This window comes from Syngnathus leptorhynchus, chromosome 4 (genome assembly GCF_054491065.1).
Source record: "Syngnathus leptorhynchus isolate UIUO chromosome 4, UIUO_Slep, whole genome shotgun sequence".
Lineage (NCBI taxonomy): Eukaryota > Metazoa > Chordata > Actinopteri > Syngnathiformes > Syngnathidae > Syngnathus > Syngnathus leptorhynchus.
The window spans coordinates 5708230-5727771 of record NC_141198.1 but is presented as its reverse complement, the minus strand read 5'-3'; the positions used below and the strand labels follow the sequence as shown (position 1 = coordinate 5727771).

The 19542-nt window shown below is 44.7% G+C and overlaps 2 protein-coding genes across 3 annotated transcripts; both read left to right on the top strand.

Annotated features, from left to right (window-relative positions):
* The first annotated feature begins 8568 nt into the window (after positions 1-8568).
* Positions 8569-11797, top strand: LOC147057726 (uncharacterized). The gene is made up of 2 exons (XM_085909731.1): positions 8569-8671; positions 8804-11797. The coding sequence occupies exons 1-2, from the start codon at positions 8569-8571 to the stop codon at positions 10483-10485; spliced, it is 1785 nt and encodes a 594-aa protein (XP_085765857.1). The 3' UTR covers positions 10486-11797.
* LOC147057725 (uncharacterized) lies at positions 8596-18644 on the top strand. 2 transcript variants are annotated; one of them, XM_085909714.1, is made up of 3 exons: positions 12161-12348; positions 15914-16023; positions 16187-18644. In XM_085909714.1, exons 2-3 carry the CDS (start codon positions 15921-15923, stop codon positions 18286-18288), a joined length of 2205 nt encoding a protein of 734 aa, XP_085765840.1. In that variant the 5' UTR covers positions 12161-12348; positions 15914-15920; the 3' UTR covers positions 18289-18644. The 2 variants fall into 2 exon arrangements, with proteins under 2 accessions (XP_085765841.1, XP_085765840.1); XM_085909715.1 differs by lacking the exons at positions 12161-12348; positions 15914-16023 and adding an exon at positions 8596-8671.
* Positions 18645-19542: the final 898 nt, after the last annotated feature.

Genomic DNA, 19542 nt, shown 5'->3' with positions numbered 1-19542 from the left:
GAGTGGATTTAAAGATGGCGGATAAGAGGAAGTGGGATAATGGTCTCGGGTCCCTCCAAATTAAAGGTCCCTCAGGATCCCTCCAAATTAAAAGTCCCTTCAAATTAAGGGTCCCTTCAAATTAAGGGTTCCCTTCAAATTAAGGGTCCCTTCAAATTAATGGAATAAAAAGTAAGAAAATTAAGAAGGAAAAAGAACGGTGTCAGAAGTTGGTTCTGAAATTAAAGAAGGATGAATTGTTTCATGGAGAAAGAGCAAAATTAATATCCAAGATAGTTTAAAATGTAAAGATTGGAAAATAAGTGAAAGGCAGGATCCTGATCGAAATAAAAATCTAGATAAACGGATCAAACCCATGTAACAGAGTGGGAACCTGGCTGAGGAAAAAAAAGAAACGGAAATTATCTTAAATGTACAGGAGATATTTGCGTTAAAGGAAAAGTAAGAGAGAAACACTGAAGTTAAAATTTGCAAAATAAAAGGAAAAGAATTACAAATAGCGTCTAAAAGTAAAATAGAGAATAAATCAGACAAGTAAGATGAGCAAAAAGGTGTTCTTAGTGTGCTCTTTGTGGTCTTTTATGTTGTGCGCCAAACGTGTGTGTAGTGTGTGCGTGTGTGTGTATGTATACGTGTGTGTGAGTGAGATGTGTGTCCTATGGAAGAAATTAGTCATGGAGAATGTTCAGGAGCCTGTTGAGCGATAATAGGGAAGTTGAGAAGTAGACGATGAGTATGTTTAAGTTGGTTGGAGAAACTAAGATGATTGAGGTGTGGCAGTAGAGAAAATAAGGTGTGTGGCAGTAGACTATAAAGTGTGTGACAGAAAGTGACTAGAAAGGTGGCCTGATAGGATGAGAATAAGAGACAACAAAATGTTGTGTAGAAGACAGTGAAAGATGTTGAATGTGAACATGATGAAGGGGGAACAGTAAAGTAGGCCTGCCCTTTGAGAGGGTGAGATTGAGGAGCGTGCCTGCGCTTGCGCGTAGTCGTGGGTCTGTGCTATGCTCGTGTGTGTGGTGGGCCGCCATCATGATTGTTGCAGGAAATGGCCAGCCTGTGAGCAATCAACATTGATGCCGCGTCCCCCTCGCACGTCTTATGGCTGCAATTTTGAAAGATGTGTCAATTAAATGATAATGTAATCGTATGTAGTAATACAACACCTTATATGGGTTCTCTAAGTTATATAAACATACATTTTGTAGAGCTTGTTTGACATGTGCTAAAGAGAATCCATAGGGTTATAATGCCTGATCATAATAGATGCATTCTCAAAATGGATTGAATTGTTTCAAAATTAACACTGAATGCCTTAACAGTGGCAAAAACGTTATGTAAAGAAACAATGACGTTATTGCATGTTAGGTGGCCATCTTGGTTGCTGTTTTGTTAACTTTAACAATATGGTATTTGTGGGAACTAAGAGTCATAATGAATAGGGGAGAGATGAGTTGGCAATTTATATAGAACACTCTCAAAATTATGCTGCATTGTGTTGATTTAAAAAAGATCAATTTGGCCTTTGCAGTGTGATCCGCTGTGTTGCATCTGGCCATGGAGAAAGTATGATGTTTATTTGTGTACTTTGTCAACAACCGATGTAGATGTTAACGAATGAAATTAATATCTTTAAAATGAATGTGGATTGAGACCACAGGTAAACACCCAGGCAGCTACCCTGAAGCTGAGATGATGTTCAGGACGGCGATGCTGAACGGCCTCCCAAATGAGGTGCAAGCGATTATGAGAATTGATCCGGACATTTTGGTCTGTCCGGAACCGAGATTCAAGAGGCATTTGATGCACCATTGCCGCATCTACATGGAAAAAGCAAATAAAGATCAAAAGGAAACTGACGCTCTGGCGACTAGTTTGGTTAAATTACAGTTGGCAAAGTTGCATGGTGAGGCAAAACAAGAAAAGGTTAAACAAAAACAGATGTATCAGACTCCAGTGGGGGCTGGACGGGGCCGAGGCCAAGGGTTTCGTGGTGGATACAGAGGGCGTGGTCGTGGCGCCCCCCTGGGACGAGGGCGGAATTGGTTCGCTCTAGGGACTTGCTTCAACTGTGTGTCCCCTGATCACTGGGCACGAGATTGTAATGGCAACCCACCACCACCAGGGACGGAGCAGCAGAACCAGCAAGCAGGGCCACCACACCAAAGGGGACCGCAGCAGCCCCGCCCGTGGCCACAGCCGAATCCACAGGGGCAGTATTACCAAGCCGACCCGTGGTACGGCCCGGACGAATAGGGGGGCCTGGGAAGCTCGGGAAGCACTGGTCAGGCAGAGCCAATGCTTCGGTTGACAGTGGCAGACACTCCGGTCCAGATGTTGGTGGACACTGGAGCAACACATTCATCGATCAACATGCCACTGCCAAGTACAGCGTTGTCGAAACGAGTTACAACGTTGGTCGGCTTCTCGGGACGTCCGCAGACTCTGCCCTTTACTCGGCCATTGAAAACGGAAATCACAAACACTGGACAGAAACTATATCATTCATATGTTCATGCAATGGACACACCCATCAACTTGATGGGCAGAGACATGTTGTCAGCATTGAGAGCCCAGATTCTGTGCGGCGAGAAGGGACTTACAGTGACATTTCCTGACGGACAGGTTCTGGAATGCTCCCAGCCTGTGACACCTCAGGGTCAGTGGTTGATGGCACCACTCCCCACAGTACCAGAAACGGCACGAATCTACTGGGCGAGATTGAAACCTGAGACTCCGTTTGGGGGAGGTGTCTACTCCACGTACCTCTTGTGGAAACCGTGGATCCAGGCATGGGCACCGTACCACCCCCCAGTGGATCCATTGCATTGCACTCTATATTATGATAGAGAATCAGATGAGATATATAGAGATGCGTTTGAAGAAATTGAGGGAGATGATTGGACATTACAATCACCATGCATCTTTGTGGGCCCCGAGGGGGTGGCAGCATATGTACAGTTGTCGCCGGAGCAAGAGCAATGGTATCGAATGAGTGAGGAAGGTTTGCCGCACGTGTCACTGGCTGTGTCGCCAGGCCATGAGCCCCGCCAATTGGGGCCCATGGTGAAACGATTAACACAACAACATGACTGGATGATGACTGAGATTCCAGATGTGTGGCATTCGGCCGCAACCAAAAGTTACAGGACAATGGCAAAAATGGTAGATGAGTCAGACCTTGAATTGGTCTTCCTGGACCGCCATCATGGGCGGGAACAGACGGACCATGAGTCTGCACAGGCGATGCTGGATCAAATGCCACAGACCTTGTGGTCACAGGGTCCATTCGATGTTGGTTTTTGTCATACGGTTCAGCCGATCCAATTGGAAGTTGATTGCTCCAGTCCGGTCCGCCGTCCTCAATATCGATGGCCGAAGGAAGCAGACAAAGGTATGGAGGACACAGGGGCACAGGGTCTGCCAATGGTGGGCTTAAAGGTTGACCGCCTGGACAGGCAGGTCAAGAGAGGGAATGTGACAATGGCGGGAATTGGATCCAAGTCGGACTCGAAAGTGTCTGAACAACGACGACGACGATGCAAATGTTTAACTTTATTGACTATTTTCAGAAGTGATGGAGCGAAAGAAGAACGAGTGATGGTGTATCATTCCTGTAATGGAACGGTATGGTATGAAGCAGAGCAAGATGGTGGTAAGACGCTGACACAGACACAACAACTACTGCTAAATCTGAGGTATAAACAACCGATACAGGTGAAAGCTTGGGTGACAATTTTCAACTGGACTCAACAATGGCTTGATTTGTTAGATAAATTGGACAATTATCAACCACGGTACAAGGACTGGCCCTTGGTACACCCACAGGAAAGAAAAAGCCCATTTTTTTGACGCCCATGTTTCACAACAAAATTTCACCTGCCTAAAGTTAAATGGTACTGGCCCTGGGATTGGAAATATCCAGGAGTCATGGTGTAATGAAAATGTGTCTTTGCCAGCAGGAATCCCTCTAGCTCGTGCTGATGTTTGGCTGTGGTGTGGAGCAAAAGTGTTGTACGATAGGCTTCCCTCCAATGCCTCAGGTAAGTGCGCCCTAGTAACGCTGATCATGCCAATTAGTGTGACAGCATTAGACGTGTCCAGAATAAATTGGGAAGGCGTTGGACGGTGGGGAAGAATCCCCTTCCTTGTGAGGAGGAAAAAGGACATGCAAGAATGGTTGAATGCAGGAGACCCCACGTACATAGATGCAATTGGAGTTCCGAGAGGGGTCCCTGATGAATACAAATTGGTGAATCAAGTGGCGGCAGGATGGGAGAGTATTTTCCTGCTCATTACAGTAAACAAAAATGTGGACCGGATTAATTATGTCCACTACAATGTCCAACGATTGGCGAACTTCACCACCTCGGCACTCCAGGCAGTGCATGAGCAATTAGCAGCCACGTCTCTTATGGCATTCCAAAATAGAATAGGTTTAGATATGGTGTTAGCGGAAAGAGGAGGAGTCTGTGGTATTTTTGGGGATCAGTGCTGTACTCTGATTCCCAACAATACGTCTCCTGACGGTCGGCTCACTAAGGCATTGGAGGGTCTGCGCACGCTAAGTAACAAAATGAAGGAGCACTCAGGTGTGAACACCAGTTGGTACTCTGACTGGTTAAACGTCTTTGGCAAATATAAAAGCTTGATTGCATCAGTACTGATTTCTATCGCTGTGTTTGCTGCTATTATGGTGTTATGCGGATGTTGCTGTATTCCATGTATCAGATCATTAACTGTTAAGACAATTGAACGCACGTTGGGGCCACTCCCTCCGGGTGGCCAGTACATGATGATCCCTCAGAAGGACCCCCAGGAGGCGGAGACAGCTGTGGCCCTCCGGGATGTGAGTATGTGAAGGTGGCCTCAGGGACCTGGGGCCATGGGAGGGTATGAAATTTTCTCCTGATTGTCTACTAGAATTAAATTGTTTGCTGATTTTTAGCTTACGGCTAGTGATTTTTAGCTTGTGTTTAACAAGAAAACAAGGTATTCGAGTGATGACCTCAGTGGTCTGAGGTCATGAGAGGGAATGAAGGAATATAAGAATTTGATCTTGAAATAGTTCATTAGACATCTTGTGCATGAGAGTATGAAACTGCTGAGTGTGTGACAGTGGGAACAAAACAAAATATGTGGTTGGTGCGAGGACGTCTGCGTTCCAGAACAAAAAGATCATCCAGGAGCAGCAACAAGGACGACCCACAGGGCCATCTGATCGATAACAACAATTGGTGACCCTATATGGAAAACTACAACCAGGAGGAGCGAGCAAGTTATTCGGCAGGAGAAGAAAGACCAATGAGAGCAAGCTAAAGTTAACTGCAGTTGACACATAGCCAATAGAATAATGACAGAATGCCTTTGTTGATGTGCCATTTGCATATTGTGTAGTATAACTAATGGCTGGGCAACTCGGATGTAGAGTACGTCTGCTGGTGGCAACAGAGGCGTACAGAGGTGTATTGAGAGGGACCCGAGACCCAGAGGATGTATTAGATTTGGTTGTTAGGAATAAATCCACTCGTGTGTGAAAATACCAGCTTCCTGATACCTTTCTATTGCAGAACGAGCGCGCATATTGTTGGATGAGTGGCAGTTGGGTAAGGTCACAAATTGGAGTCAGATTAGTAACTCGAGTTCATGTTAAATTAGAAATATATTCCAACAAGTGCAACAGAATTATAAGAAGCTCACATCACATCCTCCTACATTCCAAATACACGCATGGTACGTTAATCAAGATCTAATACAGGGGGATTGAAGTGGGGGGAAACAGCAATGTGTACATATTCTGATAGGTTAGATAAACTCCTATACTTTTTCGTTCAGATATGTGTAAATCCTCTTATTGTTTTATATATCAACATGACTGCTCAATCAAGAGCAGAGACACACATAGGGGCGGTAACCTTCCAATACACATTGGTACCAAATGGTCAGGTGACGCTTTCCCGCCTTTTCCGGACAGTATAAAACCTTCTGACCTGGAGAACGGGTCTTGTTTTATCTGCTGCTGTCCCTCGTGCACTGGCTGCCAGTAAACAAGCCAAGATCTTGGCAATAAAGAACCTTTTCCTTGCTCAACAACGGACATCTCAAACAACACGCAACAGATGGTGACCCTGATGTGGGTTTGTCTAGGTGAGACAAAAGAAGGAGAAGAACTCTCTGCGGTCCCGACATTTGTGAATTGTCAATCACGTTTTGGTTCTTTTATCACAAACAGGGTATTTTGGTTACATTACCTGACATGTTTCGGCATGAACTTCCGCCTTCATCAGAGTGCTGCAGAGTACTCTGATGAAGGCGGAAGTTCATGCCGAAACATGTCAGGCAATGTAACCAAAATACCCTGTTTGTGATAAAAGAACCAAAAAGTGATTGAAAAAAAAGGAAACAGAATGAACTTAGTACAACTATTTGTGAATTGTGTTTTTATTTTATTGTTTTTTTCCCACTTTCTGTCTTTTTGTGTGTGCGTGGCTCCGGGACCTGAGGAGTGGTATGTTGAGTAGTGTTGACTGTGAGAATTGTTATGCTGAATAGTGTCGTCTGTGTTAATGAATGGGGGAATCTGTGAGGGCCTGCTCCTAAAGTGTCTTATTCTGTGTCCTTCTGACTTGAATTGTCTGCACAACTGTTGGCTTGAGTGTTGCTGAATAATTATTGTAATTTGATTGTGTGTGTGTGTGTGTGTGTGTGTGTGTGTGTGTGTGTGTGTGTGTGTGTGTGTGTGTGTGTGTGTGTGTGTGTGTGTGTGTGTGTGTGTGTGTGTGAGGGGGGGGGGTGAACTGTAGGGGCCTGCTCTTGTATTGTCCTACCTGTGTTGGGGGTGTGGGGGTGGGGGGGGACCAGTGATAGGGCGTTGGTTCTGTAACAATAGAACGGAGCTGACGATAGGGCATTGGCCTTGAGTAGTCCGGTTGATTTATTGTTACTATTTTCCATATATCCTACATAAGTAAATATTCTTACGATTAGTGCTGGTTATCAATAGTGCTAATTCAGATTAATTATAGAATATGGAAGGTGAATTTGATCAAGGGAAAGATTGGTTTAATCTGAAGACGTTCCCATTGGCAGATAAGAGTGTTCGAGATCAATTTGATGCCGCTGTTGCTCTTCATGGGGAAAAATTCCCACCAAAAAGCGCAATGTTAACTGACAGGTAATAACTGATTGGATAAGAAACTCTCAGAAATCTGGTCACTTCCCCACTGGGGAACACAAAACTGATGTGTTGGCGTTGTTGCAAAAGACTGAAGTTAAATTAGCAGAGATGGGACCGAGTCTCACATGTACAAGTCTCAAGTAAGTCTCAAGTCTTAACCTTAAAGTCTCAAGTAAGTCCCAAGTCATTTTTTTCTTGAGCAAGTCAAGTCACAGATTATGTCGAGTCATCTTATTATTGCAATTTTACCCGAAGAATCTGATTTTAGTAACGTGAAACGACAAGATAGAAGTCATTTTAAGTAACCATCATTGTCCAATGTGTCTAACCTGTTTAGGAAATATGACAATAATTTGGATTTGCACTGCAATTACTGATATTCAGTAAAATACACCATGGAATCAAACAAAATGACCTCATACAATGATTTATTGACAGCTCAATCTAAACAAATGAATGTCTGCTGACAGTGTCTGACACATTTGAGTTGCAAATACTGGGCAGAATGGCTCTTCAAATGACGGATAAAGTTTGAAGTTGTCGTCTGGCTGTCTGAAATGTTTCTGTTGCATATCTTGCACTGTGCTGTCCGTCATAAAGGTAATTACGATAGCCGAAGGTCCAATCATGACAACGCCATTCCCAGCCTGCACTCCTACCGTGTTATTGATATTATTATTTTTTTATGTATTGTTAATTTTATATTCAAAGTGAAAACAAATTATAGTCATTCAAGTCATTGTGTCTCAAGTCAAGTCCCGAGTCTTTAACTTCCAAGTCAAGTCTCAAGTTTTTTTTTTTTTTGTCAAGTCACAAGTCATCAAAACAGTGACTCGAGTAGACTCGAGCCGGCTCGGTGACGCACTGGGTAGCACATCCGCCTCACAGTTAGGAGGGTGCGGGTTCGATTCCACCTCCGGCCCTCCCTGTGTGGAGTTTGCATGTTCCCCCCGTGTCCGCGTGGGTTTTCTCCGGGCACTCCGGTTTCCTCCCACATCCCAAAAACATGCTTGATCGGCCAATTGAGCACTCCAAATTGTCCCTAGGTGTGAGTGGGAGTGCAGATGGTTGTTTGTCTCTGTGTGCCCTGCGATTGGCTGGCAACCAGTTCAGGGTGTTCCCCGCCTGCTGCCCGATGACGGCTGGGATAGGCTCCAGCACGCCCGCGACCCCCGTGGGGACTAAGCGGTTCAGAAAATGGATGGATAGAGTAGACTCGAGTCCAAGTCACAGTGACTAGAGTCCCCATCTCTGCAAAATACTATTGGAAAAAAATGGGTGAACCTATATTCATTCAATTACTTCAACAAATCGCTCGCTCGCCCTGCCCAAAATACATTTTTATGAGCCAAACATCGTTAAACAAGTGCTGTGATTGCAGTGTCAAGATGTCCGCAAGGACCACACTAAAGTACGTGGAGGAAAAGGACCGTAATCGTCGACGACAGGAATATCTTTGGCTGGAGCCTTATGTTGTGTTGCGCAGAGCAGGTTAGTACACGTCTAGTTTGTATTACAAATCCTCTTCCAGTGTCATGTGTGATAGAGAGATTGAAAAAGTATATCGGTTTGACCAGTTTCTCTTCAACTGTAACTTTCATATGTGTTTGTCTTGTTTTGCAGACATCAGTGAAGCTATTCGTCCCAAGCAGCTAGAGCCAAAGCGCACTCCCATTAAAGAGGAAGATGTGGGCAAAGAGGTCCATCACTTCAATGAACAAATGGAGCAGAAGTTTCTTTGCATTATAAAAGAGGAGGAAGAGCCAAAGCGGCCTTCTAGTCAAGAGGAGGCTAAGGACTCCTGCGACATTAAAGAGGAGGAAGAGGAGGATACCTGCAAGATGACATTGACTGGTGTTCCTGTGACGGGTTTCGATGAGGCTCAACGGGACGTGAGCAAAGGGGCGGAGCCTCCAAGCTGCAGCTCAAGTCAACCAATGACCAGAGAAGGTGATGGAGACAACTGTGGAGGATCACAAGCAGCTCCACCATTAGATGGATTAGAGGTGTCGTCACATGGTCCTGCTGGTGATGATGAGTCTCAAAACAAACACAGGCAATGTTCTCAGTGTGGGAAATCTTGTGCTAATAACAGTGTTTTGAAACAACACATGAAAATGCACACAAGAAAGAAAAACTTGACCTGCTCAGTTTGTGGCCAAAAATGTGCTCATAAGCAACATTTAAATGCGCACACAAGAATCCACACTGGCGAGAAACCCTTTTCATGCTCAGTTTGTGGCCAAAAATTCTCTTATAAGAACGTCTTAAAAACGCATACAAGAATCCACACTGGCAAGAAACCTTTTTCATGCTCAGTTTGTGGCCAAACATTCACACAGAGTGCACATTTAATAAGGCACACAAGAACCCACACTGGTGAGAAACCTTTTTCATGCTCAGTTTGTGGCAAAAGATTTTTAGTGAAGCAAAACTTAAATCGTCACACAAGAACCCACACTGGCGAGAAACCTTTTTCATGCTCAGTTTGCGGCCAGAAATTCAGTTGCAAGGAAACCTTTAAAAGTCACACAAGAATCCACACTGGTGAGAAACCTTTTTCATGCTCAGTTTGTGGTAAAAAATTCTCCTATAAGAACGTCTTAAAAGGGCATACAAGAATCCACACTGGTGAGAAACCTTTTTCATGCACAGTTTGTGGCCAAAAATTCTCTCAGAAGGGAAGCTTAAAATTACACACAAGAACCCACACTGGTGAGAAACCTTTTTCATGCGCAGTTTGTGGCCAAACATTTGCTCATAAGCAACGTTTAAATACGCACACAAGAATCCACACTGGTGAGAAACCTTTTTCATGCACAGTTTGTGGCCAAACATTTGCTCATAAGCAACATTTAAATACGCACACAAGAATCCACACTGGTGAGAAACCTTTTTCATGCACAGTTTGTGGCCAAAAATTCTCTAAGAAGGGAAGCTTAAAATTACACACAAGAACCCACACTGGTGAGAAACCTTTTTCATGCGCAGTTTGTGGCCAAACCTTCTCTAGGATGGAAAATTTCCAAAGTCACACAAGAACCCACACTGGTGAGAAACCTTTTTCATGCACAGTTTGTGGCCAAAAATTCTCTCATAAGGGAAGCTTAAAATTACACACAAGAACCCACACTGGTGAGAAACCTTTTTCATGCTCAGTTTGTGGCCAAACTTTCACACTGAGGGGAAATTTAAATAGGCACACAAGAATCCACACTGGTGAGAAACCTTTTTCATGCTCAGTTTGTGGCCAAAGATTTTCTCACAAGGTAAGCTTAATCAAGCACATAGTTGTCCACAGCTAACCCTGTTGCTACTTGTCAAAGAGTCTCTTTTGAGAATTCTGAGTGTCTTGAGGAGGTGATCCATGAAGTTCTCACCTTCTATTTGATCAGACTTCATCAGTTTATGCATCAATGATAATTCTATTCTAGTATGTACCTTTTGATTGAGATGATGAACTCCTTTTCTTTACTACAGTGAGAAGTTCATATTTTTGTTTGAGTAATGACTTTGATTTTGTTTGTTTTTTTTCCCTTCCATTTTTACATTTCGTTTTACAATGGAGGATTACATATCCAAACGATTTTCAACTATGGATTTTCGGTCGAAGCAGGAGGTCATCAGTTAAGGAAGAGCAACTCCGGAGTTCACGTGTTTGATTCGGACAACGGGACTTCGGAGCATGTCTTTTCAAATGGAGTGGTACGAACGATCAAAGTCAAGTTTGTGATTCCATGTGCTTTATTGAGTGTTTTCATGTGTGAAGACTGCTGATATGAGATTTTAATTCAAATAGTTCAAATTAAATAATGAATAAGCCACTCTAGAGCATCATCCCCCCACCTTTGTTGGACCACGGTTAGGTTCCGGACAAATTTCACCAGGGGTGGGGGGTGACGTCTGCCTCCCCCGTCATGAACCTCACCTCACTTTGAAAATATAGTTCACCAGCCTCGGAATGGTAATAGTTTCCAAGATATTTGATGTTTATTTTGGTTTTAGTTGTGGGGTTTAACTCCAATTAATTCTATTTAGGGTTTTGTTTTGTTCAGCTTTTCATGTGAAGGTTTTATATTTGTCAAGACTTGTTCAGAAGAAAAAGCACAAGCAAGCATGACATTTTTTTGTTCTTTCTTGCTCTTGTGAGGTGATTCAAGCCTGCTCTCTGCACCGGAAAAAGCAAAGCAATTAAAAAGGGCCCTGACACGGCATACCTGAAGCAAAGTGAGACAATTACAGGGAAAAATAAAAAGCTGAGCTGCACAGTGATTAAACTCCCCTCCGAAAGTGAGGCCAATTCCTATCGTTTTGCAGTAAAAACAGATGAAGCAATTTGTGTAGAAATGCTGAATGACAAAATATGAAAGCATGTGGAATGCCTTGGAATCATGAAATACAATGAATGAATTGTACACAATGACATTGAACAATGTGGAATCATGTGGAGAAGTATGGAATTATGTGGAATGATATTAAACGATGACGAATGACGACACGCGTTATGTGATGCACCTTAAGAAATGGAAAACCATGGGATGTGTTTAATTCCCAACATTTTACGACACAAGTAAGGTAAGTCTCATAAACAGCATATCATTAGTTCACGGCATTAACCAAAATAATCTAATAGATCAAACACCAGACCTAATTTTGACAATGAAGGCTTTGGCCGCCAGTGTGCGTATGAAACATCACAAGCTTTACTTTTTTGTGAAGCACGTGGCTGGAAAGTTTCAAGGCTTCATCCGGCATCAATGACGCTCAAGCGGCTGAATGCTTTCTGGCCAGGTAACATTAGTGTTAAACAACACACGACAAAGGCACGCTAGTATGCTAATAAAATCTATGGGAGTTGGGTTTTTTCTTTTGTTCGGTGTGTGTGGAAAACGTTAAAAACAACATTTTTTTGCATGCTACCTTGGTTTGTTTGCTGGGACACAACAACATTAAACGTCCCACGGTCCTTCGCTAGAGGGCGTCCGGGACCGCACTCAAATGACATCATCATTACGTGACAGGAAATAAAGCGACGACAACAAAACGGCGCAAGGTATAAAAACTCAAACAGGAGCGTATCGCTTTCTATTCGGCTGCATCAGATAAACACGCAACTTATGTGGTGAATCAGTAACAGTAGTCACTCGACGACCGCAACGACGAAAGAGGTAAGTTACGACGATGTACCCAAGTTATGTGAGCAACGTTATTTGTAGTACTGCTTGGTTGCAGTACAGAAGTGCAGTCCGCTTTCATTAGCAAGGAAGCTACCACAGTGCTAACTTTATGGTATTTAGCTTGATTAATCTCGACGAATATTCGATCTCAAATGAGCCATCATCACATGCTGGTTCTTGCCTGTACCAAGAGTAATACTGTACTGTGAAAAAACTCCAAAGTCGAGGATTAGTAGTGATGCTTGCAGGCAGACATGCTTCCGATTTCAAATCTCAATGCCGCCAGTTTGCTAAAACAGGTCCAATTTGTCGTTTTGTGTATTGGGTTAGTTTAAGTTCACGTTGCAAACAAAATATCCGTTGCCTGTTGTTTGAGATGTCCGTCGCTGAACAAACAAAGATGGGGTTACAGTTGGTTTGTTGTTGGCAAGATCTCGGGTTGTTTAATGGCGGTCAGTACACGCTGCCCTCAATGCTCACTGCAAGTTCTCTCCTTGCTTCCCTGGTGCAAAGATGGTATGACGCAGCAACAGTCTTTTAAAGGCTGAGCTGGAGACGCCACTTTCGAAGGTATGCTACCATGGTGCGCATATCTTCATTCAGGCCGTCTTCCGTCGCCTTCCATGTTGGTCGGCTCAGCATGATGGCAAGGTTGTCTGCATAGCCATACTTTCTGGACGCTGTGTCCGGTAGATCGTATGTATAGATGTTAAATAGAATTGGTGAGAGAACTGACCCTTGCGGTACCCCGCTCCTCAGTCTTCGGAGCCTACTGCACTGCTCACTGCTGGTTTGGAGAGTAAAGCTGCGGTTGGAAAGCGTCTCCATGATGAACTGCACCATGTGCCGGTCCGGTATGGTCCTCAGCAGTTTCAGGTGGAGTCCCCGGTGCCAGACTGTATCGTATGCGGCAGTTAGGTCCAGGTATACCACTCCAGCTTTCTCCTTATCCTGGAAGCTGTTCTCTATGTCTTGGGAGAGTAGGGTGACCTGGTCTGCTGTTGACCTTCCTCGTCGGAAACCAGCTTGTTCCGGTGGGAGCTGTGGGTCCACCACTGGCTCTATACGGCTTTGTATCAATATTTCCAGGATCTTAAATGGGGCGCTCAGCAGTGAGATGGGCCTGTATGACTTGGGGTCCTTTGCATCTTTATTTGGCTTCAACAGAGCTATCACAGAGGCCCTACGCCAGATCTTTGGGAGCTTTAGTCTCCGGTAGCATGATGTGAAGAAAGCTCTAAGCCAACTAGATGTTGTTGGGCCCTGGTGGATGACAAACTCCGGGTGGATATTGTCACGGCCCGGGGATTTGCCCGGCTTTAGCTTACTCGTGGCCTCACTGAATTCCTCTGCTGCAAAGGGTCCCGAGAGATTGGAATCGACGTTGGCCGCTCTTGAGGTACAAGACACCTCACAAGGTCTTTGTCTGCTTCCGGGAAGCGGCCATTCTTCAGGAGTTGGGAGGCGATTGCGTTTGCAGTGACTGGGCATCTGTGGGCTGATATATTTCTGCCTGTGAGCTGGTTGATGGTCTGCCACGCCTTCCGGCTGGAATGGGTGAAGTTAATTGATTCAGCGACTTCTGTCCATCTCGCCTTGCGGGAGAAGTCCAGCTTTTCGAGCACTGCTGCTGCCGTTGCATCCTCCTCTTCTCTAGAGCTAGCTCTCTGACGTTCCCTCAGGATTTGCTGCGGCAAATGACGAAGGCCAGGTCCGGGTTGGTGGCGGTGTTCCAGCGTGCAGAGAAGAAGGTTGGGGGTTCCTTGGGGTCGTACAGCAGCTGGGCATCAGTGTTGGAAGCCCATTCGCACAGCGCCACTCCGCTAGGTGTTGAGTTGTTGTACCCCCAGTCTGTGTGCTGACAGTTGAAGTCGCCTGCGTAGATTGCGGGTGCAGTTGCAGATGGGATTGACGTTGTGGTTAGCTCCAATGTTGGGGGCTTGTAAACGTTGATGACTAAGGTTTCCTGGATTTTGGTAACCAGCCACTCGATGTTGGAGCCTGGTGGGGATTGGCTACAGGCTGCCCAGCTTATTCCAGTGCGTACAAAGGTTGCCACTCCGTGCTGCTTGGTGTTGATGGACCCAGCGAGGTGAAACCCAGGGATCTTGTGGATGTTGTTGGTCGTGCAGTGCGTCTCCTGTATGAGCAGGACCGTGGCCCTGTTGGAGTCGACCAGGTGCCGTAGGACTTCGAGTTTGGCGATGGTAAGGCCCTCGACATTAAGTTGAAGCACCGACAGGCCTCGGTTTTCGACGGTCGGGATGGCTGCCCGTCCGCCATTCCTCAGTCTGCCGGCTCTGCGTGCTCTGCGTTTGTTTGTCGACATTAGTTTCACAAGCGGGTTTTGCACCCTGACCTTGCTACTCACAGGGAAGACCGCGTGAAGGTTGTCGTCCATCTTCCCCATTGAAGCATTGAGGGCAAACGCCCGGAGGTTCAACGAGCCCCAAAGTACCTCGGCGTGCGTCTGGATCGGACCCTATCCTTCAAACAACACCTTGACGATCTGAAGGCAAAGGTGACATCCAGGGTTGCACTGATCCGCCGCCTTGCTGGAAGAACGTGGGGAGCCTCTGCTAAGACCTTGCGGATTTCTATTCAAGCGCTGGTCTTCTCTGCAGCCGAGTACTGTGCCCCAGTTTGGAACAGAAGCCTCCATGCCAAAAAGGTGGATGTGGCAATCAACAACGCCCTCCGAATAATAACAGGATGCCTGAAGCCCACCCCCGTGTCCCTCTTGCCTGTCCTTGCGGGAATAGCGCCAGCAAACCTTCGCCGTGAGGCTGCCACCCTCGTTCTCGCCAGGAAGGCAAAAAATAACAACTGGCACACCCTGCATAGCACCACAACAACTCCAGCTCCACCAAGCAGACTCAAGAGGCGCCATGCCTACAACATTGTAGCACAAGAGATGCTCAATTCCATCCCCGAGGACATCTCCAGAGATGCCTGGCTGGCAGCAGCTTGGAAGCAGGAGTGGGAGGCAGCTGGTCCTTCCCTCATGCACCGTTACATCTGGGATCCAGGAGACGGCGCCATAGGAGGAGACGAATTACCTCGCCAGCAGTGGACCACACTGAGCCGTTTAAGATCGGGTGTTGGGCGCTTCAACACATCCATGCGACAGTGGGGACTGGCGGATACTGCGGCTTGCAAGTGCGGAGACCCCGAGCAGACGGCCGATCACATCATCAACACCTGCCCCCTATATAGACCACCCTCGGAGGCCGGCCTCTTTGACCTGGGACAAGAGATGCTGGCGTGGCTCCACGACACTAAGTTGGAGCTCTGATGTTACACGAAAGTACACGCTGCACTACAGCAGATGAAACTACCCCCACGCTCCAGGGCAACAAAGTTTTGTACTGTCCGGGAAAGGAAAAGTCTCCCGAGGCTGTATGTGGCCCACAATGTGAAATGAGTTTGGCACCTCTGATCTAACACAACACAAAATACTATTGCAAAAATATGGGATAACCTATATTCAATAACTTCAACAAATAGCTCGCACTTTTATTTGCCAAACATCGTCGAACAAGTGTTGTGATTGCAGTGTGAAAATGTCTGCAAGGACCACAGCAAAGTACGTGGAGGAAAATGACCGTCGTCGTCGACAACAGGAACGTCTTTGGCTGCAGCCTTACGTTGTGTTGCGCAGAGCAGGTTAGTACATATCTAGTTTCTATTATGAATCCTCTCCCAGTGTTTATTTTCTGTAGAATTCAATTAAAATCATGTGTGATTGGCAGAACGAAAAGGTCCTTGTATAGGTTTGACCAGTTTCTCTTCGACTGTAAATTTCATATGCGTGTGTCTTGTTTTGCAGACATCAGTAAAGCTATTCATCCAAAGCAGCTAAAGCCAGAGCGCGCTCGCATCAAAGAGGAAGACGTGGGCAAAGAGGTCCATCACTTCAGTGAACTAATGGAGCAGAAGTTTCTTTTCACCATAAACGAGGAGGAAGAGCCAGAGCGGCCTTCTATTAAAGAGGAGGATGAGGACTTCTGCGACATTACAGAGGAGGAAGAGGAGGATACCTGCAAGATGACATTGACTGGTGTTCCTGTGACGAGTTTCGATGAGGCTCAACGGGAGGTGAGCAAAGGGGCGAAGCCTCCAAGCTGCAGCTCAAGTCAACCAATGACCAGAGAAGGTGATGGAGACCACTGTAGAGGATCACAAGCAGCTCCACCATTAGATGGATTAGAGGTGTCGTCACATGGTCCTGCTGGTGATGATGAGTCTCAAAACAAACACAGGCAATGTTCTCAGTGTGGGAAATCTTGTGCTAATAACAGTGTTTTGAAACAACACATGAAAATGCACACAAGAAAGAAAAACTTTTTCTGCTCAGTTTGTGGCCAAAGATTCTCTTATGAGAGTGTCTTAAAAAGGCACACAAGAATCCACACTGGCGAGAAACCTTTTACATGCTCAGTTTGTGGCCAAAAATGTGCTCATAAGCAACATTTAAATCAACACACAAGAATCCACACTGGCGAGAAACCCTTTTCATGCTCAGTTTGTGGCCAAAAATTCTCTTATAAGAACGTCTTAAAAACGCATACAAGAATCCACACTGGCAAGAAACCTTTTTCATGCTCAGTTTGTGGCCAAACATTCACACAGAGTGCACATTTAAAAAGTCACACAAGAACCCACACTGGTGAGAAACCTTTTTCCTGCTCAGTTTGTGGCCAAAGATTTTCAGTGAAGGCAAGTCTAACAACTCATACAAGAACCCATACTGGCGAGAAACCTTTTTCATGCTCAGTTTGTGGCCAAAGATTTTCTCTGACGGGAAATTTAAAAAAGCACACCAGAACCCACACTGGCGAGAAACCTTTTTCATGCTCAGTTTGTGGCCAAACATTCACACAGAAGGGAAATCTAATAAAGCACACAAGAACCCACACTGGTGACAAACCTTTTTCATGCTCAGTTTGTGGCCAAAACTTCTTTAGGAGGGAACAATTAAAAAATCACACAAGAATCCACACTGGTGAGAAACCTTTTTCATGCTCAGTTTGTTGCAAAAGATTTTCATGGAAGGAAAGCTTAAAAACTCACGCAAGAACCCACACTGGTGAGAAACCTTTTTCATGTGCAGTTTGTGGCCAGAAATTCAGTGACAAGGGAAGTTTAAAAAGACACACAAGAACCCACACTGGTGAGAAACCTTTTTCATGCACAGTTTGTGGCCAAACATTTGCTCATAAGCAACATTTAAATACGCACACAAGAATCCACACTGGTGAGAATCCTTTTTCATGCTCAGTTTGTGGCCAAACCTTCTCTAGGATGGAACAATTAAAAAGTCACAGAAGAATCCACACTGGTGAGAAACCTTTTTCATGCACAGTTTGTGGCCAAAAATTCTCTGAGAAGGGAAGCTTAAAATTACACACAAGAACCCACACTGGCGAGAAACCTTTTTCATGCTCGGTTTGTGGCCAAACATTTGTTCAAAAGGAACATTTAAATAGGCACACAAGAACCCACACTGGTGAGAAACCTTTTTCATGCACAGTTTGTGGCCAAAAATTCTCTCAGAAGGGAAGCTTAAAATTACACACAAGAACCCACACTGGCGAGAAACCTTTTTCATGCTCAGTTTGCAGCCAGAAATTCTCAGACAACCAAAACTTCAAACGTCACACAAGAACCCACACTGGCGAGAAACCTTTTTCTTGCTCAGTTTGTGGCCAGAAATTCAGTCACAAGGGAAGCTTAAAAATACACATAAGAACCCACACTGGTGAGATACCTTTTTCATGCTCGGTTTGTGGCAAAAGATTTTTAGTGAAGCAAAACTTAAATTGTCACACAAGAACCCACACTGGTGAGAAACCTTTTTCATGCTCAGTTTGTGGCCAAAAATTCTCTCGCAAGGTAAGCTTAATCAAGCACACAGTTGTCCACAGCTAACCCTGTTGCTACTTGTCAAAGAGTCTCTTTTGAGAATTCTGAGTGTCTTGAGGAGGTGATCCATGAAGTTCTCACCTTCTATTTGAGCAGACTTTGAGTTTATGCATCAATGATAATTCTATTCTAGTATGTACCTTTTGATTGAGATGATTAACTCCTTTTCTTAACTACAGTGAGAAGTTCATATTTTTGTTTGAGTAATGACTTTGATTTTGTTTGTTTTTTTTCCCCTTCTGTTTTTACATTTCGTTTTACAATGGAGGATTACATATCCAAACGATTTTCAACTATGGATTTTCGGTCGAAGCAGGAGGTTGTCAGTTAAGGAAGAGCAACTCCGGAGTTCACGTGTTTGATTCGGACAACGGGACTTCGGAGCATGTCTTTTCAAATGGAGTGGTACGCACGATCAAAGTCAAGTTTGTGATTCCATGTGCTTGAGTGTTTTCATGTGTGAAGACTGCTAATATGAGATTTTAATTCAAATAGTTCAAATTAAATAATGCATAAGCCACTCTAGAGCATGGTTCCCCCACTTTTGTTGGACCACGGTTAGGCGCCGGACAAATTTCACCCGGGGTGGGGGGTGATGTCTGCCTCCCCCGTCATGAACCTCACCTCACTTTGAAAATATAGTTCACCAGCCTCGGAATGGTAATAGTTTCCAAGATATTTGATGTTTATTTTGGTTTTAGTTGTGGGGTTTAACTCCAATTAATTCTATTTAGGGTTTTGTTCTGCTTTTCATGTGAAGGTTTTATATTTGTCAAGACTTGTTAAGAAGAAAAAGCACAAGCAAGCATGACATTTTTTTGTTCTTTCTTGCTCTTGTGTGGTGATTCAAGCCTGCTCTCTGCACCGGAAAAAGCAAAGCAATTAAAAAGGGGCCTGACACGGCATACCTGAAGCAAAGTGAGACAATTACAGGAAGAAATAAAAAGCTGAGCTGCACAATGATTAAACTCTCCTCCGAAAGTGAGGCCGATTCCTATCTTTTTGCAGTAAAAGTAGATGAAGCAATTTGTGTAGAAATGCGGAATGACTAAATATGAAAGCATGTCGAATGCCTTGGAATCCTAAAATAAAAAGAGAGTGAATTGTACAGAATGTCATTGAACAATGTGGAATCATGTGGAGAAGTATCATATGGAATTATGTAGAATGATAATAAACTATGACAAATGATGACACGCGTTATGTGATGCACCTTAAGAAATGGAGGACCATGAGATGTGTTTAATTCCCAACATTTTA